The sequence below is a fragment of the Genypterus blacodes genome, unplaced genomic scaffold (assembly GCF_046128005.1).
Source record: "Genypterus blacodes isolate CSIRO-AG114 ecotype Tasmania unplaced genomic scaffold, CSIRO-AGI_Gbla_v1 ptg000021l_1, whole genome shotgun sequence".
Taxonomy (NCBI): domain Eukaryota; kingdom Metazoa; phylum Chordata; class Actinopteri; order Ophidiiformes; family Ophidiidae; genus Genypterus; species Genypterus blacodes.
Window position 1 is genome coordinate 3,893,020 of NW_027466834.1, and position 27,196 is coordinate 3,920,215.

Here is a 27,196-nt window from a genome sequence, read left to right on the forward strand (position 1 = left end):
TAAACGTTGACTAACAGCAGCAGTGATTAGCAGGTAGTGATGTAGTAATTATATTTATACACTAGGGGGCGGTAAATGATAGTCTCACGGGTGCAGGCTGTAATATTTGTACACCAGAGGGCGCTTACATAGCATTATCAAGTTATCAGTTGGCTCTATTCCGCCATCTAGTGCTCACTTTATTAAATAAAAGGGTTCCATGCGTGTGAACTACAAACGAATCGATCGTACAAAACAGACTAAAACAGATCATTTGCCATTGGAGACTGGATCATTAGGCCACGTACACAGCATGGAGGTGAGGGATACACGTTGTAACAGCTTTTGTGGTAAACCTCTGGAAAAAACACACAGAGTACCAGGAAGACGTGCCGTTTATATTGTATGGAGAGAGAGAGAGAGAGAGAGAGAGAGAGAGAGAGAGAGAGAGAGAGAGAGAGAGAGAGAGAGAGAGAGAGAGAGAGAGAGAGAGAGGAGAGAGAGAGAGAGAGAGAGAGAGAGAGAGAGAGAGAGAGAGAGAGAGAGAGAGAGAGAGAGAGAGAGAGAGAGAGAGAGAGGAGAGAGAGAGAGAGAGAGAGAGAGAGAGGAGAGAGAGGCAGGCAGGTCTGTGTGTTTTGTTAGACGACTTTGTCATTCTAAATCTGTGAGGTTTGTTCGGATTGTCTATGAACACCAGCAGGACTCTACGATCGCCGCAAACGCCTGTGAGTAAAGCAACACTTAATAATTATAAACACCTGCGTCGTTGTTTTGCACATTAATGTTATATAAATGTGAGCGGCTCAGATGACTACAGAGCTAAAGCACGGGTGTGTTTTGTGTCATACATTTGTCACCTCGTGGATGTGCCGAGCTAAACAATGAAGATGAAATCAAGTCAATATTACAGGCAGGATCACATCTTTAGTAAGTCAGTCACTCGGTTTAACTACACACACACAGCAGGCTCACCATTGATTAAGTTCATTTAAATAGTTTGTTGCTGTGTCTTATTGATTATCAAACTAATACAATGCTCCTACTCCTAATCTCCTCACTCAGATTTTTTTAATTCAACTCAAATTCCACCTACATTTTGATTTGGCGCCTTTACTGCCACCCATGTTCCATAAATCCAGATCAAATCCCCTGTCAGAAGCTTAGGATGTGAGTTCACGCCCAGCCTGCTTAGTGCTGCTCTCAGGCACTGATACACTTTCTGCTTCTCCCCGTTTTCCCTTCCCAGACACAAGCCAATGATGTGAAAAGTGTTGGAATGCAACCGGATTACATCTGACCTAACACCGCTGGGGCGAAGGAACGGGATCAGATCATCAGACCACACGTTTTCTGATCTCTGCTGTACTACAATGCTTTTGAGGTTAAAATGTCTTCATTGAAACATGTTATTCTACAGGACAAGGACCAACATGTTGAAAATAACCTGGGCTGGAATTACATTGAATGGCTGGAGAATGAAGTCGTCACCACAGGTGTGGAGAATGCACAGACACAAACGGACTGGGGCTCTCGTGAGGAGAAGGAGACTCAGACCAGTAACCCAGTGATCATGCACATAGAACTACAACGGACAAACTCCAAGCTGAGACACTCGTCCCTGGTGGATATAGATGGCTTGGCGGCACCTTTTTTTCAATTTGACCGGCAGGCCCCCGGCCGCATCTCCACGTCTCCCACCTTGAGAAGGATGAGGAGCACACGTCACATGCAGATGGATTCTAAGGATCCTGTCAGGCTGGAGAGCACACAGGAGGAGCCTTCCAATGGGGACACGTCGTCCTCTGTAAGCCCCTTGTCCCCGCCACACAGACTCCCGTCTCCACTGGCAGCACGGCCCTTCTCTGATGGAGAAATCTGTCATGATGATCAGCCTGTTTCATCCTCAGGCCGATACAGAACCAGATCACTTAGATCAAACACCTTAGACATCGGTATCGCTTCCAGGAGACAAGAATCTCCGAGTGCTCATCCCACTGGCATTAAAGATTTTGAATTCCCTGATGGTGAAGCACAGGTGAGCTTTCAGTTTTGTTTAAGAGTTTAGAGGGACATGCCTGGGTATGTAGGACAGAATTTTATTCCCTCCTCAACACTGAATTTCAGAGCCACATGAGATATGTCATGTACAATGCTGCGGTCAGTATTTGGACATTCCTTCCTCTGCCAAAGCCTTCTGTCCCTCATTCTACCTTGCCTCCTGTGGCGGCCATTCACAAAGCAATCTTTTGACAGCAAATGAATCAGCAGTTACATGCACTGACAGCTCTGACCAAACCCATCGCCTAGAGAGCCCTGGGAAGTGCCCTCCATGGGCCCCTATTCACTGCAGTCAGCAGTCGCCCAATAATGGAGGGGTCAGTGAGCGATGGAGAAAGATAATGGGGAGATCTATTCATCAGCTCATGGTATTCAGCTGAGCACATTCTCAATAGAGTCCTGACATTCTCCTCAGATATCAGGGGCTTTTCAATCCAAGCCACCACTTAAAACACTGACTCAAATCTGAATGTGTTTGAAAGTGATATAGTGGTGTGGTGAGCAGTAGGAGGTCTGTGCACCCTGCAGTTAATGCTGCGCTCACAGGAAGAACACCCTAGCTTATGTCCTGTGTAGAGTATGTATTGTCTATATTTACAGCTTGTGATTCTTCAGATCAGTCATCAAATTTAAGAACAATTGAGATTTGTTTCCTGTAACTGTAACAAAGAACTGTACTCAGCTTCCAGGAGGCTTTGAATGAGTTAATTACACCGACGCATTTACTTTAACAAGTTCCTGATAAACACACTTTTGTAGAATGTTGAGAATCAAACTTTTCCACCGACTAATGCTGTGTTCCTTTCGTTTTGCAGGGGGATGATCATTGCCCTAACAGGTAGGTGTGAATGTTTTGAATATTGTCCGTAGCCAGTTAATGCCATTACACAGGCTCCATCAGTGAGAACATATTTGCAAACGGGACAATGCAGTAAAATGTTCCCTGTGACTGATGGTGCTGATAGTCAAAGCTGCAGGAGCACACAACTTAGTAATTCTGCCATCTTGCTGTAATATCACGAGGACCTTGTCCTGCGCTGCCGAGACACGTGAGCGGGGACGATTGGACGTATGCTTTAAGGAGCCCCATTGTGCTTTCAGAGGGCCTCATCTTTGTTAGTGGAGCGTAAGCCTGGTGGGTTAAGTTATGAGAGCCCCATGGTTGCGTACGGGCTAGACAAACCCTCATTAAGGCTTTTCTCCTCTCACTCCCACCCGTGCTCCTCCTAATGGGGGCTGCCGGGCTCTCTCTCCCCCCCCCCCCCTCTGGATAATTAGGCAGCTATTGTCCACGTAATTACACCCTGGCACTCTGCCGCTTACAGTGACCAAGCCTGGTAAGCCATTGGTGGGGACAGTTTTGTTTTCGGGCATCATTATTTCTCTTGTCGTGAGAGAACAAAGCTCCCATTTTTTTGCCATGTGCTCTCCGAGGCCGAGGGGCCGACGGGGAAGGCATTCTGAGCCGCCGCGAAAGCAACAGGATGCCATTGTGAAGATGCACGGGAACGGGCCGTGCCGATGCGCTGACCTGGTTTGGTCACGGTGCCTTTCTCAATGTCCCATTAGCCAGCCAGTCCCTCTCTAGTGCTGGGGTGCAGCTGGCGGTTATCTGTTTTTACTGTTGATTCAGCGCCTACCTGCCTATACGTTGATCTGGAGGGCAGTTGTATCGGTTTACCGTAGAGAGAACACGGCCCCTAGCGCCGGGGGCAAAGAACAGTCGGTGCATTCACAGTATCAACAAAAGTCTCCAGTAGGAAAACGTACTGGGTTACTCCTGATCCCTTTTATAGACAAACTTGTGCTGCTGTACTGGTTGGAACCTCCAGCCTTGTGGTCTGTATACACACCCGGGTTGGTCTCGTTTACTGTGTGCGTGCAACAGTAGAGCTGCAAGAAGAAGCAGAAGTGTGCCCGTCCAGTCTGTAAAGGCCGTTTTTATTCATAATATTCGACTGAAACATGAGGAACCCGCATTGTTCCCCTTTGCTTGTACTTCAGTTCCCATTAGTTGTATTGTTATCATTAAACACAGACGGTCACCCTCATCTGTGAGCCTGTGAGCTTCCTTATGGCCTCATCATGTCACGATAACCTTTTACCAGGTGTGTGTGCGCTGGTGCAATGAGACTGCAGTTTTAATGGCACTGGTGTGAGTTATTTCCACTAAATAGCTGTGAGCTTCAATCTGATTTACTGTCGTTGTAGATTAGTTCTGTCGGAACTCTCAACGGTTCTTCTTGAAAACCGGGGAAAATGTAAGAAGTGAAACCAGAGAGCGTTGACTCCGGTCACAGACGTGTTGTCTGTCAGTGTCAGTGTTAGAAAGTCAACATTACCTGCCTTTCCTGTTTCTTGTCACTTTATTATGTGGGTCTGAAAAAACACACTTGTTACTAGTGGCACAAACTGACAGTGATTGTGAAACAGTCATCTTCAAGTTTTACTGTTTAATGATCCTCATTCTAGTACAAAATGTATACAAATGCTATCACCATCAACTTTATGTCACAATTCTATTACATTCATTCATTTGATTTAATTTTGACGCTGGAATGCTATTTTCACCTTCAACGGAAATCTCCTGAGTGAAAACATTAGAGAACAGTGGCTGCTCCAGTTTTGCCTGCAGCTTAAAGTGCGGACAGTGTTTTTCGAGTCATGATGGCCGCATCTCTGCCTCTCGCTCTGAGGCACCTGGAGCGTTACCACTGGCATATACATACACACACACACACACACTGACACCTTGCCTCCTTCCATACAAACAAGGCTATCCATTAATCGACAGCAGAGCCAGACACACAACACTTATCCTTGTAGAATGTCTGCTCCTCGCGTTAATCATCATTTGCTTGCCCAACGCAGATGGAATTTCAGTGGAATTTCAACAATGGAAAATGACAAAAGGAATTCTGTTATTTCCTGAGATGTCTCCAAGTGAATGTGTTCTCTTGCCTCCGGATTGCATTACACCACACGGCTCCTGTCGGGTTTTGGCTTCAGGTGTAAGAACAGTGGATCCTCAGTCATGTCTGAATGTCTAATGAGGCCGTTTTGTTGCGGAGTTGGTAGTTTGAATCCCAGCCTGCTCGGCAACCAATATGACTGAAGTTTTTCCCGGTTCTTCTTTGGTGTCTGCAGGCTTCAGGAAAGGAGGCGGAGCTCTGTTGTTGTCAGCTTGCCTGGATTGGACGTTTCGCCAGGAGACCTGTTTGTATCCAACGGAGCAGCTGACATATTAAACCGGTCAAACTTCTCTGGTAAAACTGAGAATCTGTTATATATTTTCATGGCCTCACACACAAATGAGTCGGCCACGTCAGTTACTGATATCCTGAGTGTGTTATGCTTTCAAATTTCACAGACGCAAAGAAGTCAAAGTGGCCTTTCTCCAGACGCAGTACGGTATGTGTGTTATTAACCTTGGGTGGGATTGAAGCTTGTTTTGATGCGACTCTTTGTTTTGAGCAGATGGACTTGGTTCCTCTTCTCTCTTTTGGCCCACAGATTTAGTCGTCAAATGTGCAAAAATGTTGTGAACGTGCAAAACTGTTCTATGGACAGATAAGTGAACAAACTCCTGTTTTTTCCCACAACTCAGACTAAAGCCAAGTCGCAGACGGGCACAGCGTCGGATATTGAGAAATATCTCTCAACAGAACTGATTCAAGACTGGAGAGACGCTGGCCTCCAGAAGTATAAGGTGAGGGATAATCACTGATGCAGCATATTAATCAAGCTTCCTTAGATGTGTCATGTTTACCCGCTCACACGTCACTCTGCCCCCCGCGTCTGTCCGTCCACAGGACTCCTCTCTCGCCGAGTTTCTGCGAGACCAATCGGCTCAGGTGAGCGCCACCCATGACCCTCAGGGCTTCAAGAGGCAAGAGGCCATCTGGGAACTCTTCACCAGCGAATGTGTTTACTTCCTGGACCAGCTCATGGTCCTTAAAGAGGTGAACAGCCCATATGAGGCCTCCACACACACACACACACACACACACACACACACACACACACACACACACACACACACATTTAGGTGACAAATCTATACGCACACATGCAAGCAGAACCACAAACACACCAAATCAAACGAAACCCTACACCTGCTGCATTGTGCTGTTGACCCTGTCATTGAATTCCTGTCATTGTGATTTGTCTAAAAGCCTCTTTTGGTTTTGTAACCTTTACACTCGCGGATTAGAAACTTAATGCTCCAGTGGCAGATAGGCTGCATCTGTTGTGACTACTTTGTTTCATTTAGGTGTTTTTAGCTACACTCACAAACCTTCAGAGGAGGAGCTGCCTGACTGATGTGGACACCTGGAGGCTGTTTGCAAACCTCAATGAGCTTTGCCTGGTGAGACCTGATGCAAAAGCTGTCTGTCCTATCTGATCTGTCCCAGTACGACTGTTCCTTCTAAGGTCCAACACTGTGTGAATGTATGCAAAGAAGAGCAGGCTTTGTGCGGTTAGTCACATGTTGCACTTGCAAGGATTATCACCAATATTGTTATTATTGACCCCTTAACTGCTGGTGATGATGGCTCAGTCTTCATCCATCATATTGGATTAAGCTCCAATCCAACACTGATCACCACGTTTTCATGTGAGAGTAATTTAAAGAAATGAGGCATCACATCCGTGCAATGAAAAGAAGATGACAGATGAAGCAAATATCTGCGTCTGATTGGATGATAGAGGGACTGTTTCCTTCCTGTTACTTTTTAGCATTAAATACGGAAGGAGAACAATAGGAACACAATGAAAACTAATAACAGAGCCATTAAATTTAGTATTTACTATTTTTTCCCTGGATTTCGACCAACCTGCCTGCCAAGTTTGATTGAAATCAGTTGATGCATTTCTGCGATTCCTGCCAACAGACAAACATAATAGAGGGAAGGACGTTTTGCGACGCATACTGTTGTGAAGCATCGACGGCTCGATTTAATGTGAAACCGTCTCTTCTCTGCGGTATGAGCATGTCAAATAGCTGGCAGTGATACCTGACACTGAATCCTTTCTGCCGCAGGTGAGCTTTGGTTTCCTCAACAACCTCCTGCGTGTCATCAAGGAGTCTGTGGAGATTAACGTGGATAGTGGCGGGTCCACCCTGCTGGAGCTGCTGAGCAAGGCAAGAACCACACGCACGTAGTAAAGCAAACATGCTGACTTTGTGATTGCCACACACACACACACACACACACACACACACACGATGCAGCAGCATGTTTTAAAAACCAGACTGATAAGAAGAAGAGGAAGCAGAAGCAGACAAAGGAATCCTTCTTTAAATTTACATTACACATTAAACTACCAAACACGCCAAACACATTCACACGATCAGAGACTGGAACATAATTGTGTATACAAGCTGCATTATATGTATTCTTGACAGTCTTTGCTTTTGTCACATTACAGGAGTCTGTTTCCTTATAAGACATTCATATATTCAATTTTCTTATTGGTCTTGATTGGTTGAGACTTGACCCAACATCAATCCCAGTCATGTTTTTGTTCTTCAAGGCAGTTTTTGTAAATTATTTTGGCTTAGAGATAAATACTTGATCAATTTGTATTCTGTGTAGCCTTTTCACGGTCTGTGTGTATGTTTGTGTTCCCGTCCCTTCTCAGGCGTTCAAGGAGAGCATTTGTCACTCTCTGCAAAAGTACTGCCTCAACTACTCCACAGCTCTAGTTTATCTGGACAGCCTGAAGCCCAGAGAGGACTTTGGATCCTACGTGAAGGTACAGAGGGACACTCAATGGGGCCAAATAGGGTGTGTATGTATGTGTGTGTGTGCCCAAATCAGAGCTGTGGCAAGGACGCGTACCTTGACAACGCCGCAGAGAGCCCAGTGCCAAGTGTGTGAGAGAGAATCCACAGCAGTCCAAACAATGTGTTCACTGTCACATAGCGTCAACAAACACTGTGTGTGTGTGTGTGTGTGTGTGTGTGTGTGTGTGTGTGTGTGTGTGTGTGTGTGTGTGTGTGTGTGTGTGTGTGTGTGTGTGTGTGTGTGTGTGTGTGTGTGAATTTGTCGATTTTATTCTGTATACATGAATTTTCTCTTCACATGGTGCTTCCCCCTCCCTCTTTTCTGACAACTTCTTTGACCCCCACCCTGTCCCTCTGACCCTATTATCCCTTTTAACCTCCTCCTCCTCCTCTTCCTCTCTTTTGTTCTCCCAGTGGTGTCAAAGGAACGAGCAGTGCCGCAGACTGCAGCTGCGTGACCTGTTGGTGGCGCCCTTGCAGCGGCTGACTCGGTACCCGCTTTTGTTGCGGAACGTCACAAAGAGATGTGTGACGGAGAGTGAGAGCAGAGGCTTGCAAGCTATCGCCGAGCAAGTGGACACGTCCATATGTGAGCGACACACACACATCACAGCACCCTGCATCACTAAAGGACTTTGACGTCTTTAGTAGTATTTCCTCACTTTGAACCCATTAGATCAGTGGTTCCCAAATTTTCTCTCTTGTCGCCCCCCCCCCACACACTTTGGGAACCAATGCATTAGATCATTTTGCCATTTTGTGAACTGGATTTCCTGTTTCACCACCATTTATTGCGCCATTTATGTCTGAGCCCCAGCAGGCGTCTGTGCTGTCTGTAGGTTTGAAAAATTAGTTCCTGGAAATCTTCAGTGTTTTTACATTAGCAAGCGTGTTGTCGCCGGGTACACTGTCACTTTAAACGTACACACACACACACACACACACACACACACACACACACACACACACACACACACACACACACACACACACCACAGCTGTTCTTGACAACGTGAGCATTCCTCTGCCATTCATGTGGGAGAAGCCTCTGCACATTTTCTTCATGAGTCAAATGTTGGTTTAACAGGGATTCTTGGTCAGCAGGTGCAAACATAGTAAGACTTAATGTTAATGTGTTTTGGGAAGCACCAGTTTGGGGCAAGCACCACTTTCCTTCTTCCCAACTTGCCTGCGTCTGCAGACGTGTCATGGCGGTTTACTCTGTAACTAGCCGGGCAACACTGAGGTAGATGTGAAGCTGCACGTCGTTTAATTTCCCGGAACTCATAACCACACCAAAACCAAACCAGCGTGAACTCGCTATCGCTGATGATATTCGTTCCCATAACCATTAAGAGGCGTGTCAGGTGTTGAGTAATCCGCACGGGAATGGTGGTGTGACAGGAGACTGCGATGTGCAGGCCAATGTCCCGTGGGTGTGGAGGATGTTTCCTGCTAAAGCTGACTGTTGTGTAATCCCTCAAGATAGCTTCACACGATAGACGCCAATCACCAGGGAGGGATAAAGCAAATCACTTTAAAACGTCATTTATATTTGAATGATATCATATAAATGGCTAATTTGAAAGTACAAACATACAAGCAAGTTCTGCAAGAGGCGATGAGCTCATTCCCTTCTCTGTTTAGTCGTTCCTGATTAAAGCGACCTGACCTGCTGACCTGGACGCTCACTGAGTCACTTGTTCTCTGTGTACAGGTGATTTAGAGGGTAAAGTCAAATGGCTGGATAACTACCAGAAGGTGAAGCAGCTGAGAGATGCCCTGGTGTGGCTGCCTGTGTGGGAGCGAGACAAACGTGCCTTCATTCCTGAGGTCTGTGCTCATCAATCTGTCTATATGGCGTGTTTACATGTCAGAAAGGTTGTATGTTTTCTCATGCAAGTCGCGCCGGTTTGCTTTCCAGAATCTGAAGCATCTTTTAAAGACGGTCACACTGGAGAACCTCATTTCACATAGGAGTCTCCTGCACGAAGGGAAACTGGTGATCACAGGTTTGTACAGTGCAGGCAGTTTGAATGCGAGTCAAACGAAAGCATGTTGCAGAATAAAAGCACTTTCTAACACCAACGCCTTTTTTTGGTTCATTTCCAGAGAACGCCAAGCTGGTTGATGTTTATCTGTTCCTGTTTGATGAATTCCTCCTTATCACAAAGATTAAGAGGAACAAGAAGGTACAGCAGCTCTCAGCCTGACCTTTTTTAAGGGCCGTGGTAGAAATGGAGAGTGTCGTCTCTGTTCTGACCCTCAGAGTGGCGGTAACACTTTTCTTCTTCTTGTCTTGTGCAGCGGTCCATAGGCCCGGACCAGAATCCTCTGAGGCTGCCGCAGAACCTTGAGCTTGATCAGCTACTGAAGGAACGCTGCACCTTCACGGTTCTAGACCAGCCCGTTTCTCTGGACCGACTCCAGCTTAAGAATATTGATCAGATCAATGCCTTAAGTAATAAGTTATTGTAGCAAGCTGGCTCTATTTCTCCACTGTCTCGCTGTATGTTTACAATCTTTGTTTCTTACTCAACAATTGCTGTGTTTTTGTTTTGAATTCCTTTGCAGCATCAGGTATGCCTCACTCTTTCATACTCATGCACCAGAACCGCTACCAGCAGTGCATAGGCGCATTCATCCTCCAAGCTCCTTCAGAGGCTATCAAGGTAACTTCAACTGTGAATTTGTTTGTTTCTAAAGGCTAAAAATATACATGTATGACTCAGACTCAGACTCTGACACGCCTCTGCCAAGGCCCATGTGTGATGTGTCAATACCGGTTAATAGGTCATCATCAGATACCGTAATCATTTTTTATAAAGATTTGTATCTTTTTTTTGTCAAAGAGACAAAAATGCAAACGATGTGTTAGTGTTGATGTAGGTGGGGTAAAATAATAAAAGATCCACACCTGCGTCAAAATCTATTAAAGTTTCCTCAGCCCAACCTTTCTACTTGTCATCGCAATTAGCCCATTGCCTCTTGACAGATCAACACACGTCTGTAAAGAAAACAAAAGCTCCCTGATTAAGAATGTGCACCAAGACACGTGGTTTGTATTGGATCCAAAAACTGATCCTAGTCATGCATCGTTTTAGATTCACTCTACTGCATTTTACCCACTGGAAATCTCCTGTTCAGTTTCTTTATGAAAATGTATGATGTTTAAACTGTATATCTGATTTTGTTTGTAACTTTAATGTTTGAAGTGTAACTTTAATGTTTGAAGTGTAACTTTAATGTTTGAACGAACAGGAGTTCAAGGACAAAAATGAGCAATGCAATCAGTTAAAATCACCCACGTCTAAGTTATTTAATAGTTAAAATAACGGCAAAGCATAAGATACAATATTATATTCTAACTAGGTATGTGATGCCTTCCATCTTCTTCACTTGTTGCTCTTTATAAGGTATACATCATTTTCTGTTTTGAGCTAATGGAGATGTTTTAATTTACCCCCTGGCTCAAGGTATTGTAACATAAAATCTTCCGTTTATTTCCGCCTGTAAGTACACCGAAGATGCTTTTTGTTGCTTGTAGGGCCTGAATCTGTTGTTTTTGTTGCGTTTCAGAGGATGTGGATGTCAAAGCTAGAGGGCGCTGTGGCGGCACTGCTAAAGCTGGACTCGCAGCAGCCGCGACTCAAGAGCGCCTCCCTGTGGGTGGAGTCTTCGCAGATCTGACATTTCATCAGCCACTAAAGTGCTCGGCGGGGCGTTCAGTAACTCTTGTAAATTTACGTTTTAGCACTGGAATCTTAACTTTTTTTCTTTTTTTTAAGAAACGTTTGCCTCAAAGGGTGACTTCTGTAGTCGGTTACAATAAAGTTCTGATTATGCAAGAACTGATTTTACTTTTTTTTTCTCCCATCATCTCACAGGACTGAACATACAAGTCACAAGCTGTGTATTTTAGTTCTGGTTTGGTGAAATGACTCAAAACTTAGCAGGGTAGAAGACGTGAGCCCAGCTAATATCAGATGCATTAATCAATGAATTTAAATGGAGACCCCATTTCAGTCACCATTACTCATCAATTTAAAGTAAAACTTAGTCCTGACCTGAACTCGCTGACATTGTATTTTTGTAAGTTGGAGCATTCCAAAGCTATTTGACACTCATTTACTAAGTTTGTAGCCCCCTAATGGGTCTTTCTAGATCCCTGTGCTGAACACTCTGAAAAGCCTCTAAAAGCTGCTCCTCATGGAGTTGAAAGTTAAGTTGGATTCCAACATGTTTACCTGAAAATCCTAAAACTAAGAAGCTTCATCGACGCATTTCCATGTAGGCCAACATGGACACAATCTCAGACATTTTCAAGGACCACAGAGCAAATAGAAACATAGGTTTTATTTACTTGTTATGATGGAGAATAAAAAAAAAAAAGGTGAATGCGAACATAAATTACAAGTTTCCTTCATTACGAGTTTGATTCCATCACTTGTAACATTAAGTGCAACCTGCCGCTGGTAACTGTAAGCGAGATGTACAAGACCCTGGCCTAAGGCAGACCTCAAAGCCCCCATCTGACAGCGTGACACCAACCATGTAGAAAAATGTGTGAAGCCACAAGCCAACAGTCATGCAAGTAAGTGACGACACAAAGCAAGCCACTGTTCAGTGCACAGATCAGAGTGCCATTTTGAAGTAAGACACTGATGAATTTACACTTTTCACTGTTAAGTTTCTAGATGCACATGTGACGTATCTCTTTTTCATTACAAACATTTACAAAGATAATTATGATATTGAGCAAGTACATACATCAGGCTTCAAAATGCTGAATCCTGTATAAAGTTGGTGGTTCTATTGTTTGTGGCCCGGGTTCTCATACTGACAAGCCCAAAATACAATAAGGTGCAAATCATCTCTGTAGGATTCAGGAACTGTACAACTTGAATAGATCCATCACACACCATTTTACAATTGCAGAAAAGATATGCGTGATCTCAAAGGTTTAGAAATAGTGCTTTTTTTTCTGTGCCAAATCGAGGTAGACTTAACAAAACCAATGCAAATGGAGTCGGGTGGTGTTGTGAGAGCTTGCAGCTGAGAGCAACATTTGTTTATACTGAGCTCACAAGCGAGAAAAAAACCCTAAATTGTAAGCCTGCGTCCATCCTCACCTGGCTTACAGTGTTAGTCTACTCCAGTCACTTGACAATTGCACAAGAAATCTTACCAGTATCTGATAACTTGACAGCAAATATAAATTAAACAGGAAGGAATCAACTTTTACAGTGTTCTCAGTTGCAGACAGGTCATGCAGAGATCCTACAGTCACTGCTGTACCTGAAATCAGCACTGACCTCCCCCCCCCCCCCGAAAAATGTGCCAGAGATACTGAGGTTCTGAGCAGCCGACATACATGGCAGGCCTACTGTGTACACACACACACACACACACACACACACACTCTAAACAACACTAAAACACACTCTTGTTACAGCGACATCACACACAGCCATGGTTATCCCACATCAAACACACACACACACACACACTTCCAGCAGTAGTCGGTGTAGCTGAGTGGAGACAGGCAGCGGGAAACAGAACAAGCAGGCACCTTCACTGACTGCAGAAAGCACCAGAAATTTGTGGAAAAATTAACAAGCAAAAAAAAAAAACATTTAATCATAAAGAAAAATGACAAAAGAAATGCAACTGACAGTGAATAACGTCTGTCAAATCTTAATACATGCACGTTGTTTGTATGGTAAAAAATGTCGGACCTTACAAATGAAAAATACTGAAATATGAGAGAAAGTCAGGCTGATCATCTCACCTGTATACCTCCTGCAGACATTCTTTGGTCGTGACATAGGCTGAATATTATTTCTAACGCAAACAGAATCACTCCGCCATACAAAGGCAATGTGCAGCAACTGCTATGACCTCCATTCCTGTTTGACTCAGACTTACAGTTGTAAAAATGCTGATCTGCCCCTAAAATCTTCCCCCGGCTGAAGGTGCTCCCCTTTTTCACTGTGTATTAATATTGTAAGACAGTATGACAAACACTATATAGTGCACTTATGCTATATCCACACAGCCTATGTATATATTCAGATGTACATATTTCCAGTTCAGTTTAAACACAGAAAGGGAACCTGTTATTTTGAGGAACAAACGTTGGTTTTCACGAAATTTGCTGGTCAGACATCTTGGATTATTGGATAAACATAAAGCGGTTCTTAATGATTGCTTCATTAGAAATCCGTTTTGTTTTTTTAAATATATTTGCTATATTCTCAATTTCAATTCCAGAGTTTTGCAGAATTTACACACAATCAATACTTAACAAGGCATTTAGAAGAACATTATTGTGGACAAAACAGTCACTCAATTTTACCTTTGTAGGGCAACAGTGATTTTCAAACACTATTGTATTTAGCTCCCACACACCTGCAGTGCAGAGCTGATTTCAAAACATTATAGGACTAGTAACCAATCATATGCGAGCGCTAGCAATGCCGAATCAAAGTGTAGATCTGAACAGGAGCTTAAAGGAGGATGGATGGTGCTGTTTAGGTCTCCCTGTCTCCGCTCTCTGGCAGTCCACAGGAGTAGCAAAGGCACAAAACAGATACAGACAATCCCCAACCCGTTCACTTCATCCCCGCCGCGTGGCTCCGACGTGTCAAACCTCTTCCTCTGCAGCCGAGTGACCGCCCGAGCTGATGCCTCCACGCCGGAGCCACAGGGGGGGACTGCTAGGAGGTGGGAGTCTTTTGCACAGGGTCTGTCCATTATAGTGCACATTCAATGACAAAGACACGCCTTCTTCTGCCCGTAGGGGAGTGGGGGACACGGGACAGAAGGGAGGTGAAGGGGAATGAGGAGAGATCAACCTTGGAGATCCTCGAAGCACGTCTCGCACACCCGCACCGGCTTTTTAGACGAGGGGATGAGGGCGTTTCTACACGAGCACTCGGCGCAGAAAATGTTTCCACAGTGTCTGCAGTGGTGCTGCGTTATCACAAAGGAAGAGAGGATTACGTGATTGTTACAATAATGAGCCCTCGTGAACATAATGAATGAACCTGTCCTGGGTCTTACCTTCCTGACAGTGACCGTAAAGCCTTTACCACAGGCCATACAGTTCTGCACCTCGTTATCCTCTGTCCACTTCCTGGTCAGACTCTGGGACTGCTTGATCTACAGGCAAAAGCAAAACAATCACAACCAGAGCGTTAATTCAAATTTGTTCCAAGTCCCAGGCATTCTATACTTTCTATGCACAGCTGTTGGTCCGTGAGTTATCTAGCACTGACCTGTAGTGACTGGTTCTCCCTGCCCAGTTCCTGCATGGCTGCTGTCGTGTCATCCAGCTTCCGCCTCAGTTCCACGACCTTGGCTTGCAGTTTCTCAATCTCACCTTCACCCTTCACACACCTGAAACACAACATTTTTGTAACATGCGCAGACACGCAGACACGCGCACACGCGCACACACGCACGCACGCGCACACGCACACACACACACACACACACACACACACACACACACACACACACCACGTAACACTTACCTCTCCAGTAGTGCCCGTCTCTCGTCCTGGTTGTTCTGCACAGTGGCCTCCAGCACAGCGATCTCTCCCCGCAGCTCATCCGTCTGTTTCTCCAGTTCGCCGACCCGCCGCTGGCTGCCCTGCCACTCCCTCTTCAGCGTCGCCACATTCTCATTCAGGGCCGTCACCTGCACGTCCATCTTTGCTTCCGCCTCCTCCCCGCGCTTCACCTGCTCTTCTCTGGCTTGCTTCTCTGCTGCCTTTGGAAAGAAGAATGGAACATGTCACCAAAAAATCCTTTCATCTGGGGATGAGGGCATTGAAATACACGCAGGATTACACGGTGTCATGGTTGAGCCTACCAGCTGTGTCTGGACATCCTTGGTTTGGGCCAGAAGCTGCTCCTCTCGCTGGGTCCTGCCATCTCTGGTGGCCTGGTGCTGTTTCTGCTCCTGATCTAGTGCAGTCTGTGCTGCCTCCACCTCAGCCTGCAGCTCCAGTTTCTGCTGGATCAACAGCTGCTTGGCTTCCCTGAGCTCGCCCAGCTCCTGAAATGCACCGAAACGTAACCACATGCATTATAGCTGCATAATTCTTCTGAAAAAGCTGTATGCGATCCTCCTTGAGTGTTTCCAAGGCTTAATTTGAACTAAAATTATAGCTTATATCTGCTTTGACATCTGTTGTCATTTTCTACTATAAATGAGTTGAGTGTTTGTTTTGTGCGCTTGTCTCTAACCAACCTTCTGGCTCTTTTCTGTCAGCGTTTTCAACTCAGATGTCAGCTTGGTGCCATTCTTTTCCAAGGCGTTCCTGGCTTTGTTCAACTCCTCCGCTTTGCTCCTCGCCTTCTCCAGCTCCTCGTTTGCTAGACTCTGAGTGAGCAGGCACCATTTCAAGTAATGAACGGCGTACATCGACAACATGTGTGCGGGTGTGTGTTTGCACGAGTTCGTCTACCAATCTGACCTGTTGTTTCTGGAGTTCTTTCAGGGTTTGTTCCTGCTTTTGTAGCCTCTCGTTCCGCTCGGCCAAGTCCTGATCCAGAGAGGTCCGGACGGTGTTTGCTTCCTGGATCTGAGTCTCTAAGCTCGTCTGATGACACCGGTTAGCAGCCAGCTCTTCCTGGGCCAAACTCAGTTTCTCCAATGACATCTGTATTTTCAGAAAGGTCGCTTCAGCCACTGCATATCGACCGTATTTAGTCAATTCTGACTTAGAAGCATTGCTCTATGCTCAAGGCTTAACATGACTTCCTTAACTTACACCTTTATCATGGTAAACCAACCTTGAGGTCCTGGCGCAGTGCAGAGACCTCTGACTCTTTGCCGTAGCAGTCGGACTGCAGCTTGTTGAGGCCTTCCTTGCTTTGCTCCAGGGCCTTCTGGAGCTCTGCTGTCCGGCTCTTCTCCGAGTCCAGGTCCTGGCCAACAGCTGACACCTGGGCCCTCAGCGTGCTCTCCTCTTCCGCCTGGAAAGGAGTGTCAAACACACAGAGACACACATTCACACACGTGTACACAACAAAATCATCGTTATGAAACAAATGAGTTTTCACGTGCTACTTGCCTTTTTCACACCGACTTCCTTTAATTCTGCCACTTGGCCCTCAAGTTTCTTCCTGTCCTGCTCGAAGGACCCCTGGGCCGCCTTCAGCTGTGCCTGCAGCTTCTGAACACCGTTCTCCTTTTCCTTCAGCACCTCCTGAGTCTTTGAGTGCTGCTGTTCCAATGATGTAAATTTTGTCGTCAGGCTTTTCTCCACCTGATACACAGGAGCACAACCGATTATGAGGTGTCGCACTTAAAACGGTCCTGTTAAATCTGCATGTTTAAAACGCTTACCTCTTTCATCTGCTCCACTTGCCCTTTAGAGTCTTTCATTGCCTTGGTTGCGGCTTCATTAGTCTTAAGAAGCTCCTGTCTGGCCTTCTCATTAGACTTTTCCTGAGATGAATATAAAATTAGTAATGCACCGCAGCTGCTCTGAAAATCCTTCTGCTTTTGAGTGAACCTACCTTTTCCTCCACTGCTGATTTATGACTCTTCCTCTCTGCATCCAGTTGCTTCTGACTCTCTTTCAGGGCCTTATTAGCTTTACCCAGGGATTCTTGAGTTGAGGCAAGCTCCTTCTTCTGAGCCTCTTTCTCCTGTTGGGCCTTCAGTAAGTTTGCTCCCAGACTTTGAGCTTTTCCGTTCATCTCTGCGTGCTGAGCCTTTGCCTCCTGGCTGGCCTTGTCCAAGTTGCCCTTCAGAGCAGCTTTCTCCTGCTCCCCACGCTCCAGCTGCTGCTGTGCCTCGTTCAAAGCAGCTGATTTCTTCTTTAGTTCCTCTTGCAGTGTGGTAGCCCTTACAGATGGAAGGACACGCGTCATCAATACCGGCTCCGGTCTGTGATTATATTACATATTTGATCGAAAGCGGTGGCCTTGACGTCTCTCTCACCCTGCTTTCTCCTTTTCCAGCAAGTGTTGCAGCTCCTTGTGTTTCTTCTTAGCCTCTGACCCCTCCTTCTGTAGCTTCTTTACTTCCTGCTGTGCCTGGTCCCGTGTGGCCTGCAACTCCATCACCTGTGACTCCAATTTCTGCCAGATTTAATAAAAATACCGGGTCACTTCAAATAAATCAAACTAAATCACCGATATCATACACGGGATTCGACACAAACCTTGGCGAGCCCCTCCACCTGCTCCACACGCTGCTCTGAGGTCAGCAGCTTGTCTTTGCATTCCTTCAGACTGGTTTCTAACTGGTTGCACAGTTCCTGCCTCTCGTGGAGCCTTTGGGACTGCTCCTCCAGCTTCTTCTGAACTTTATTCAGCTCCTACACAAGATGGGAGGGACATATGCCAGATAAGAAAGCAACAAAATACAAGGAATCGCAGCGATTTAGTCAGATTTGAATGTTAGAGGCCTAAAGAGGAAGCTGACCTGCTGCTTGTCCTGCAGCGTGTGCTGAGCGGTCTCCAGGTGGTTCTCCAGGTCAGCCCGCTGTGCTGCCTTGGATGCCTCTGAAGACAGCAACATTTCTGTCTTGGCTTTCAGCTAATGGGGAAAACAAATCAGCTGTAGCTTAATATTCTCTATTTGAATTATAGTGTATTAACACAAGTGTCACACTCCAGGCACGGTCATTCCAACTTTTGTCTGTGATATTTAACAAAACTGATTACCTCAAATTTCAACCAAAATGCCTGATTGAACCTAATTCTTAGCAAATAAACCGAGTTAGAGGGTTTGATGGAGTAGTGTATCTCTGGGGGCATATAGAAGCTTCAAATGCTAAGGTCACAATATATCAATGAACAGACATGGTATTATGGGGTCAGGGTTACCTGGGAGTCCAGCTGAGCCACCTTCTCCTTGCTCTCTGTAAGATGGGCGGTGAGTTCAGTGACTGACGTCTCCAGAGTGTGGGCTCGATCCTGGGCCGAGCGCAGCAGCGTCTTCTGCTCCTGGACTTTCTCATGGAGGTTATCCTGGGCTTGCTTGTTGCTCTCCGACTGGTTCTTCAGCTTGTCTGTCAACTGTGTCAGCTTCAAGTCCAGCACATTATAGGTTAGAGACATTATTAGTAGTTTTGTTTTGAGATTACTGCATCGTAATTGTTTTTATGATGCTACAATATCTGTTGTTTGCATCACAACAATAAAGTAGAGGAGGGGACATCTGAGTGGGTTTGTGTGTGGATCTACCTGTTCTTGTAGTGTGTGATTTTTCTCTTTGAGCTGGTTGAGCACAGCTGTCTCTCCCTCCCCAGCCTGGATTTTGGCACACATTTCCTCTCTCTCCGTTTCCAGTTGGCTCACGATGTCCTTGCTCTTCTGTAGCAGAGCCTCCAGGTTCTGGATCTTCTGGTCCTTGTCCCCAATCTGACGCAATACCTGCTCCAGGTCATTCTGCAACATGAACACAAGCCAGTGCAGCAGACAGGTTACACAGAGTATTATGGTGTTTGATGTTAAGCATGAGGGAGACATAAAACACAGCACTACCTGCGCCTCTCTGAGCTTCCCATTGGTGTTCTGCTGCAGCCCCTGAAGCTCCTGGTGCTGCTGCTTGGCCTTCTCCAGCTGGTGCTGAAGGTCAGTGCTCTTACTACTGCTCTCCTTCAACTGGAGGCGGAGAATATATGAGTGATGATTTACTGATGGCATTAAGATGTATGCAAGCCAAGAAATAAGCAGTGGTGTAAGTTTGATGAGAGGTCTACCTGTTCCTCAACACGAGAGAGCTTCAGCTGGAGGTCCGCGGCTTGCTGCTCACGGTCTTTCAGTTTGTCCCCAGAAAGTTGCCTCTGCTCTTTCAGCCGGCCTTGGACCTCACCCAGCTGCCTCTCAGCCTCCAGCATCTTAGCATGCAGCTGAAAAGAAAAAGAAAATTCATGTTCTTAAGTTCATGTAAGAATCACATACAGGACATGTCTGCATTTGGCGATATACTGAATGTAGGCAGTTGTGAGTTTGACTCACTTGACTGATCTCGGTCTGCTGCTGAGCACCATGGCTCTCCCTTTCCTCCCTGTGCTGTTCCAACTGTTTTCTCTCAACCTTCAGCTCCGCCTGCTTCACCTCCAGCTCTGCAATCTCATTCTTTAACTTGGCCACGTCCTCAGCCCTCTCTCCAAGCTCTGCCTGGGCCTTCAGTAGGGAGGCCTCTGCCCCTGTGGACCGGGCCTGAAGCTCTTGTACCTCCAGCTCCCTTTGATACAGGCCGTCTTGGACTCCCTTCTTGGCAGCCTTCTCGGCTCCCAGCTGCTCCTCCAGTTCCCGGTACTCTTTCTCCTTGCGTGCCAGCTTTTCAGACATGCTCTGCGAGAAAGGCAAAGGACATGTCAACATGGATCAGTTGAAAATTGTCTGTCTGCAGAGAATTGAATCTTAAGAGTGAAAGACGTGGAGAAAACGTGTGAGGAAACCTTAACACAGTAAAGTAAAATAAACCTTTTCTCAAGTTTTGCGGGGGGGAATGTGGTCTCATTAACTGTAACATTTGTCTAAATTAGCACGTTACAATCGAAAAAGTTGTAACAAAGTGCAAACAACAAACCCCGTGTAATATGAGCTGTGGAAAGAACCCAGCCAGCTCACTTTAGGAAAACAATCCAAGAGTCCAAGTGTGGGCAGACATTTAGGCAAAGTTTAAGAGCTTAGGGCACAGACAGCAAATGCCCCTGTGGTAAACTCTAGTAGTAAACCTGGCAGAAGGGTGATAAAGAACAAAATGTTGTTTATAGTGGAGCGTGCTGCTAACTAGGGAGCGTGACAGCTACTCTTGGACCTCGCAGACCTACAGTAAAACTTTTATACCTTCTCCCTCTACAGCAGCTGGTCCATATTAACGGCCTTCCCTGGAGACTTTCCGTTTGTTCCCCTCCTCTTTTGTCCATCCCTGTCCTCACAGAATTGTTGCCGTCCTTGTCCCCTGTCATTGTCGCGGCTCAATGCTGGGCCGTTCCTGTCTAATCCTGGCGCTAAAGACCAAAATGAAACTCGCTACCAGGTGTTCACCCGTCTAATCTCTGTGCTGATCCTTTGTATCTTGTTGTTTGCTCCATCCTTTGTCTCTATTCTCACATGAGGCAAATCTGTATCAAGGCTCAGGGTATCCTGTTGCGAGGACGAGTCTGTGGGGAAAGGGGTCCTGTGTCCTCTTTGAGATCCAGGTCCATAATCCCGCTCTTATCCTGAAACTTATTTGGCTCAGAAGCAATGACACAATTTAATCTCTGGCAGGAACCCTGTGATGAACCTCAGCCTCACCCCCAGCTGCCATTGCAGGAGTGCAATTACCTTCGATTGTATTTCACTCCAAGTGCCTGAGCTGGCATGACAGACATCCCCCCCTGCTGGTTTAATTATAGAGCTGCAAGTTATTGTTGTCAACACCTTTCGCTTGCCAAAGCAGGCTGGTGCCAGCAGTACATTGTGATAGGGGCTGATGCCGAGCAACAGAGGAAGGTTTGCAGAAAGGAACAAGGCATGTTCTGCAGTTAAAGCCAGCTGGCAAAAAGGGGGGGAGGAGTTACTGTAGTTAAGGCCTGCACATGCCTTTGCTGTATATTGCTTAATAGATGCCATGGAAGAGTGCACAAAGTAATTGCTTCAAAATTTTAGAACAATCACATCATTGAAAAAACTGAAGATGCAGATTTGTTTAGTCCAGCGCGCGCATGTGTGTGTGTGTGTGTGTGTGTGTGTGTGTGTGTGTGTGTGTGTGTGTGTGTGTGTGTGTGTGTGTGTGTGTGTGTGTGTGTGTGTGTGTGTGTGTGTGTGTGTGTGTGTGTGTGTGTGTGTGTTACCTGGCTTTGCTGTTGCAAATTGTTAAGACTGCTCTGAAGTTGGTGGATCTGTTGTGTGTAGACGGCTGCTTCTTGGGGACCCTTCTCCAGTTCTGCTTTCAATTGGGATATGGTCATCTGTGACACAACATTAAGGGAAACATCAGGGTCTATTTAAAAGGCAATACCAGAGACAGTGAAAGAACAGAAAGGTTCCAAAGATCTCAGAATGGACACAAACAAAAACTGAATATGAGGCAATCGTGGAATAAGCAGCAACAAGGCTTCAGCTGCACAAGAACTCAACAAAACTTAACAGGTAACGCACAACGGATAAAAATAAATGTCAAGGTACTGCATTCAACATAACTCAAGCAGATGAAACCAAATCTCAGGGCCAACTTGGAAACAATTTTACCTCTAGTTTACGAATCTTGCAGAAAGAGCGAGTGTTGGATTAGGAAACAATGTGTGAGGGGTGGAAGAAAAGAGGGGAGGAAAAGAGAGACAAGGACAAAGGTAAGTGAAGACACCACACAAGGGGACCAAGCTGCTATAAAGATCAAGATGCTGAGTGATCAAATTTCTCACAAATTTAGGCTGTAGGCTGTGACAAAAAGGAGTTAAGGAGAACACAGTAAAAAGTTTTCCACGGAATCAGACGTTTGACCTGTAATGACTTCATGAATGGTAGAACATGCGGTAAATCAACCGCCTCACCTCTGAGGTAGTGAAATTGGCCTGCAGCTGTTCATAATCGATTTTGAGGCGTTCAGACTCTTCCTCCCTCTCACGCGTCATAGAGTCCATCAACGTCTGCACCTGCACCAGCTCCTTCTGCAGCACCTCCACATCCTCCACTCCTGGCCGCTGCAGCTAGAGGGCAGAGCAGAGGCACCGTGTTGAAGCCACGGACGACGAGGTCAGGAGGTTTTTGGTAAGCTAAAACAAAACATCTACAAAGAACACTTTAGTTCTTCTGATGGAAATTCGATGGCGGACGTTCTATTAGACATTTCCACGGCAACAGTGAATGGACTGTCTAACTGGGGTGTGTTTCACTGTGCAGCTCGGAGCCAAACTGATTTCATGGTGCCGTTTCAACGTTATTCTTTTCGGACTCAAAAGCTCTATACAAACTAGTGAAGAGAGAGTAAACAGCACTGCAAACTGAGTCTGTGTTGTACCAGTTCTGTATGGAGTCTTTCATTCTCCTGCTTCTCTTTCTGTAGCTCTTCAGTCAGTTTGGCCAGCCTCTGGTCAGCACCCTCTTTCAGACACTTCTCCTCGTCGTAGCGGGATTTAATATCTGTTGGATTCAACCATCATTAATCCCATTTAGTAATATCCAAGCACGCACATGACAATTACTTACTTAAAATGTAACCTGATACATAACTGATGAAACAAAACAGGATATGAGGTTCACTGTGATTTAGTAAAAGAGCTTTTTACTTTCCAAACACATGGAAAAGCAGTGGCACAGACTTCCATTCTCCTGGCCTGTACATCCTGACACTAACCTACTATCTCTGTGGCCAGCTGGGCGGCCTTCTGCTCATACAGGTCTTTCATTTGCTTGATGTTGAATTTCTCTGTCTCTGCTTGATTCAGTTTTCTTTCCAGAGCTGTGAAAAGAGCAACAGCAAACTAGTAGTGGTTGCAGTTTGTCATTCTTCCCACATGTATTAATACTGTAAATGCAATCTTCCCTACCTGAATCCTCCGAGGTCAGCTGTCCATCGCCCTGAGAAACCGGGGGTAAGAAAGGAACTTTGATAAGTACAGTAAAGCAAAACTCTGATTTGCTCTACATTTCATCCAATTTCATCCTTTCAAGTGAGTGTCACTACAGTGCATGTTAAACATCTTGAATGAATTACTTGCTTCAGTTGTCCTTGGACTTTGTCCAACTCTTTCTTGAGCTCTCCAGAGAACCACCTTTCTTCCTAAATGGGAAGAAATTGCACACAGACAAAACCAATATTCAGAAAAAGGGGTAATTTACACTGCATTTTAACAGCCACCGTTCGTCAAATGAGATCACACCTTGAGTGAAGTATGTAGGTCCTGAACTTCTTGCCGCATCATTGTAAGGTCCTCCCTGTAACAGAATGCATACATTTACAAAACTACACACAATAAGGTTCAGACAAGAAGATGATGAAGTCGGACAATAAACCCCTTGTCATAAAAAAATAATATAATATGTCACACCAAATGAAAACACTGTGTCCGTTGTGCAAACTGGGAGGTGAATCTTACCGGCTGGGGCCCACAGGAGCAGGGAGTTCACCAGTATCGTGGAAAAGCTCATAGTGCTTGAACAGCTCCTCTGCAGAGTTGTGAGACTTCATGCACTGAGGGCAGATGAAGCCCTGAACACAGAAACAATATTTGAACTAAATATATAGAATTTTAAAATGGTAAATCAGATTGCAGGGCAAACCCACAAGATATCAAACAAAGAACCAAACATTTAGTTTACCTCAGATGTCTGCTCATGGTTAATGTCGGTGCTCGGCTGCTCCGACTCTGCATTCTGGGCGCCTCCCTTCCCCGGAGTCTGGAGAAGACAGAACACACATGTCTGAATATGTATGTGCTCTGTACATAATTGTTTACTGGATTAATGGAGACAAGTGGTTAAATGGTTGATATTGTGGAGAAGATTTGAATCCTGTTTTACTGGTTATAGTATCATAGAACGACCTGCAATGGGTAGTACATTTTCAGTTTTCTGTTATACACCGATCCCCTAAAGACAAACTAGAGTTAGATCTATTAGTCTAGAATCTGTAACTTTAACCCCTGCACTCTGTACTTCCATTGTTGGCCGTGTTTGCCTCTGAGTAAATGCTGAATCCACTTAACACACATTCATTTTCACCAAACAAATAGCTGGCTTCCCAGACAAGAAGTCAAGACCTGCAATGGAATCTTGGCTCGCATGTCTCACTAGCAAATATGTAAGCCGAGTATGATTTTTTAACCTTAAACTAAATTTGTTGTAACAATAGATTCTACCCAGGATCAGTATTCAGCTTATGAATGTACCCTTGTTAGAGTCAGTTGAATACTGAAACGACTGTATTGATGTACATAATTGTCCTTTTCTACTAACCGCAACTTAAATAAGAATGTATAATAACCAAATGTGTTATCTTTTATTTATAATCACTGACATGCATGTTTAAATTATGGCTGCTATACAGATAGTCACTGGCCTAGAGGTTGTCTGTACCTTCATTGCTCTGACCCTGCTGATGCAAAGTTATCAACTGATAAGTCACTAGCCAGGTTGTATTTAACAGCACCCTGCTATTTAGGTCATCGCGGAGGAACAGGGAGTTACATTTATTTAAACAATAAAAAAATATATTTGCACAGCTTGAAAGACGTGGATGTGTGCATCCAGTTTCCCTGAGTCGTACACGGGTATGAGGTCGCTCACCTAGGATTTGTTCAACCCACTGGCCTGAAGTACAAACACACATAGCAGATGTTACATTTCTTTTAATTTAGGGCAAACCTGCAGCAAACTCTGTGCTACTGGTGACCCATTACAAAACAGTTTGTTTGGGACTGTGATAGCTTGCATGAATGAATGAGGTCAGTGTGTGCGCGTGTGTGTTTGCATGCGTTAGAGTGGGGACTTTGCGCACTTTCAGAGGTATAGCTGTTGAGCCTATTGAAGAATTCATAAACACCACTTTGAAGGCTGGCTGACCATCTGCATGGTGGAATGTCCTTTGACCTTACACAAATAAACCCACCACACACATACACACACACACACACACAATAGCAATTCAGTTCCCGTCCTATGCACAGACAGGATCTTCACTCTTCTATTAGAGATACTATCTTGACAGTCAAAATAGGTTAGAGAAAAGATGATAATATGACTTTATGGCAGAAATAGATAGCAAGATATGCTCTCGCATATCAAAGTATAAATACTTTATTGATGTATCAGACAGTTCTTAATTCTCAGTCTTCAGAATTTATGTACTGAACTTGATCCACCTCTATGTTAAACATTAAACAGCCACATATTGTTCTTATGATGCTAATCCACAAGGACATGAATTGAAAACATCATATCTGCCATATCAGTGCCGTTGCTTTGAAAATGTTGCTTAACTATGACTTTGATGTCAAGGACAAAACCACACACACATGGTTTGGATAATTACACAGGTAACATAGTATAGTAGCTGAGAAACACAACTACACTATTCCTCTTTTAGTTGTTGAGTCACGGAGGGTCAGTGGTCACGAGGCTTGATAAACAGCATTTATGAGGCCTGACGTGAACGCAGCTTTATGGTGATATTTTCAGTCTAGGTTTTTTCTGGTGTGGAGAGAAACTATCACTGGGCTTCTCACTGTGCTTCACGTATGAGCATTTTGCATTTAAAGCACGATAAGAGAACAATTTTCAGCAATCATCTTGTGACTTAAACTCACAGGATGTGCTGTTGAATGCAAATGAAGATTTGTTTAATTCTTTATTGGTTCAAACGAAGATGAGTTTTAAATTTCCTCTCCAATTGACTTGTAGATACATACTCAGAACTTGTGGTTTGGCTCGAAACGTTAGCGGTCATCCTGAAAACATGTACAGTATTTGCAGAAGTCATTGAACGCAAGCTATCTAACAGGGACGATGCTCCGATATGGCCGCTGGTAAATGTAGTCCTAAATACGGGCCATTGCGAGCTAGCCAGCTGACTCCTAATTCCAGCCAAGTAGTGAATAACTGGTCGTTTGCCCACTCTTGCTATACGTCATTATTAACACGGGGGTGAACTCGATTCACCCCGAAGCATCGTTTTTTCATATTGTGATCAGCTGACACGGGGCTAAACCTGTGGCTAACGTTCGCGTTAGCACATGAGAAGTGAACAATGCATTGTAAACATAGGCAGATAAACTCCATACACATGTATTTTTCAACATCCAAGCAGCTACGTTGGGTAGGAAATGTTCTCTTGTGTAAGTAACCGTAGATTGTTTGACACGTCAACAATTTAACCTGTTAGTATACTACATGGACAGTCGCTAGCTAGCTAGCTAGCTTCACCCCAGTACCAAGGGAAGAACCGAAACAGTTAGCGTTAGATGGCTAGCAGGAGCGCTTGATATTGTTGTTACGATCTCACACGATGGCGGAGTTCCCGTGTTCGGCTTCGTGTTTCTGCTGCAACGAAACAACCCGCCCACCCGCGTCATATCGGAATACAGTGCATGCGCCCCTATACTGAAAAACACAAGGACGGGCCTGTGGCTCCCACCTAAATCGTTTCGGTTAAAAAATCAAGGCGACTCGGTCATGTTTTCATACACGGTGCTTACCATTTGAAGTATTCGTCTGAGCATTGCCGTCACTTGTGTTTGTCCGGGCACGAAATCCAACCGGTTTTACAAAGGCAAAGTTTACGTCGCTGTACAACGAACACCTGACCAGGCTGATGAGGCGGCGGCGGCGGATGGGCGGGTCATTGAGAGGATGGTGGAGCAGAACACAACTCTGCCACATTCAAGACTGCACGTTCATTCAGAACGT

At 45.2% G+C, this 27,196-nt stretch overlaps 2 protein-coding genes across 4 annotated transcripts; one reads left to right on the forward strand and one right to left on the reverse strand.

The window, feature by feature from the left end:
- The first annotated feature begins 181 nt into the window (after window positions 1–181).
- Window positions 182–11,681, forward strand: plekhg7 (pleckstrin homology domain containing, family G (with RhoGef domain) member 7). 3 transcript variants are annotated; one of them, XM_076142217.1, is made up of 17 exons: window positions 182–298; window positions 1,397–2,014; window positions 2,853–2,875; window positions 5,185–5,303; window positions 5,408–5,448; window positions 5,645–5,746; window positions 5,850–5,999; window positions 6,311–6,406; window positions 7,082–7,183; window positions 7,684–7,797; window positions 8,243–8,417; window positions 9,546–9,661; window positions 9,753–9,840; window positions 9,941–10,020; window positions 10,136–10,289; window positions 10,403–10,500; window positions 11,408–11,681. In XM_076142217.1, the coding sequence occupies exons 1-17, from the start codon at window positions 200–202 to the stop codon at window positions 11,516–11,518; spliced, it is 2,286 nt and encodes a 761-aa protein (XP_075998332.1). In that variant the 5' UTR covers window positions 182–199; the 3' UTR covers window positions 11,519–11,681. The 3 variants fall into 3 exon arrangements, with proteins under 3 accessions (XP_075998332.1, XP_075998334.1, XP_075998333.1); XM_076142219.1 differs by having other exon boundaries at window positions 193–298; window positions 1,226–2,014; XM_076142218.1 differs by lacking the exon at window positions 182–298 and adding an exon at window positions 587–704 and having other exon boundaries at window positions 1,226–2,014.
- Window positions 11,682–12,560: 879 nt separating this feature from the next.
- eea1 (early endosome antigen 1) lies at window positions 12,561–27,135 on the reverse strand. The gene is made up of 29 exons (XM_076142102.1): window positions 26,986–27,135; window positions 24,113–24,190; window positions 23,890–24,002; window positions 23,674–23,728; window positions 23,508–23,573; window positions 23,341–23,371; window positions 23,148–23,252; window positions 22,812–22,933; window positions 22,345–22,500; window positions 21,646–21,762; window positions 19,817–20,155; window positions 19,558–19,707; window positions 19,340–19,459; window positions 19,040–19,243; window positions 18,680–18,880; window positions 18,276–18,389; window positions 18,013–18,168; window positions 17,790–17,929; window positions 17,363–17,693; window positions 17,190–17,291; window positions 16,915–17,109; window positions 16,634–16,816; window positions 16,315–16,500; window positions 16,089–16,220; window positions 15,708–15,893; window positions 15,367–15,605; window positions 15,109–15,229; window positions 14,894–14,992; window positions 12,561–14,803 (listed from the first exon to the last, which is right to left on the reverse strand). The coding sequence occupies exons 1-29, from the start codon at window positions 27,007–27,009 to the stop codon at window positions 14,681–14,683; spliced, it is 4,188 nt and encodes a 1,395-aa protein (XP_075998217.1). The 5' UTR covers window positions 27,010–27,135; the 3' UTR covers window positions 12,561–14,680.
- Window positions 27,136–27,196: the final 61 nt, after the last annotated feature.

What these genes read in the sequence shown, in the direction of transcription:
- eea1 (XM_076142102.1), bottom strand. Translation starts at nt 27,009, where the DNA reads ATGCTCAGACGAATACTTCAAATG. An exon ending in TCCAAGGACAACTGAAGCAA is followed by an intron (nt 23,372 to 23,507) that starts GTAATTCATTCA and finishes CCGGTTTCTCAG; the next exon opens with GGCGATGGACAGCTGACCTC. An exon ending in CTGGAAAAGGAGAAAGCAGG is followed by an intron (nt 17,694 to 17,789) that starts GTGAGAGAGACG and finishes TCCATCTGTAAG; the next exon opens with GGCTACCACACTGCAAGAGG.
- plekhg7 (XM_076142217.1), top strand. Translation starts at nt 200, where the DNA reads ATGCGTGTGAACTACAAACGAATCGATCGTACAAAACAGACTAAAACA. An exon ending in AGCTCATGGTCCTTAAAGAG is followed by an intron (nt 6,000 to 6,310) that starts GTGAACAGCCCA and finishes TGTTTCATTTAG; the next exon opens with GTGTTTTTAGCTACACTCAC. An exon ending in CTCCTTCAGAGGCTATCAAG is followed by an intron (nt 10,501 to 11,407) that starts GTAACTTCAACT and finishes GTTGCGTTTCAG; the next exon opens with AGGATGTGGATGTCAAAGCT.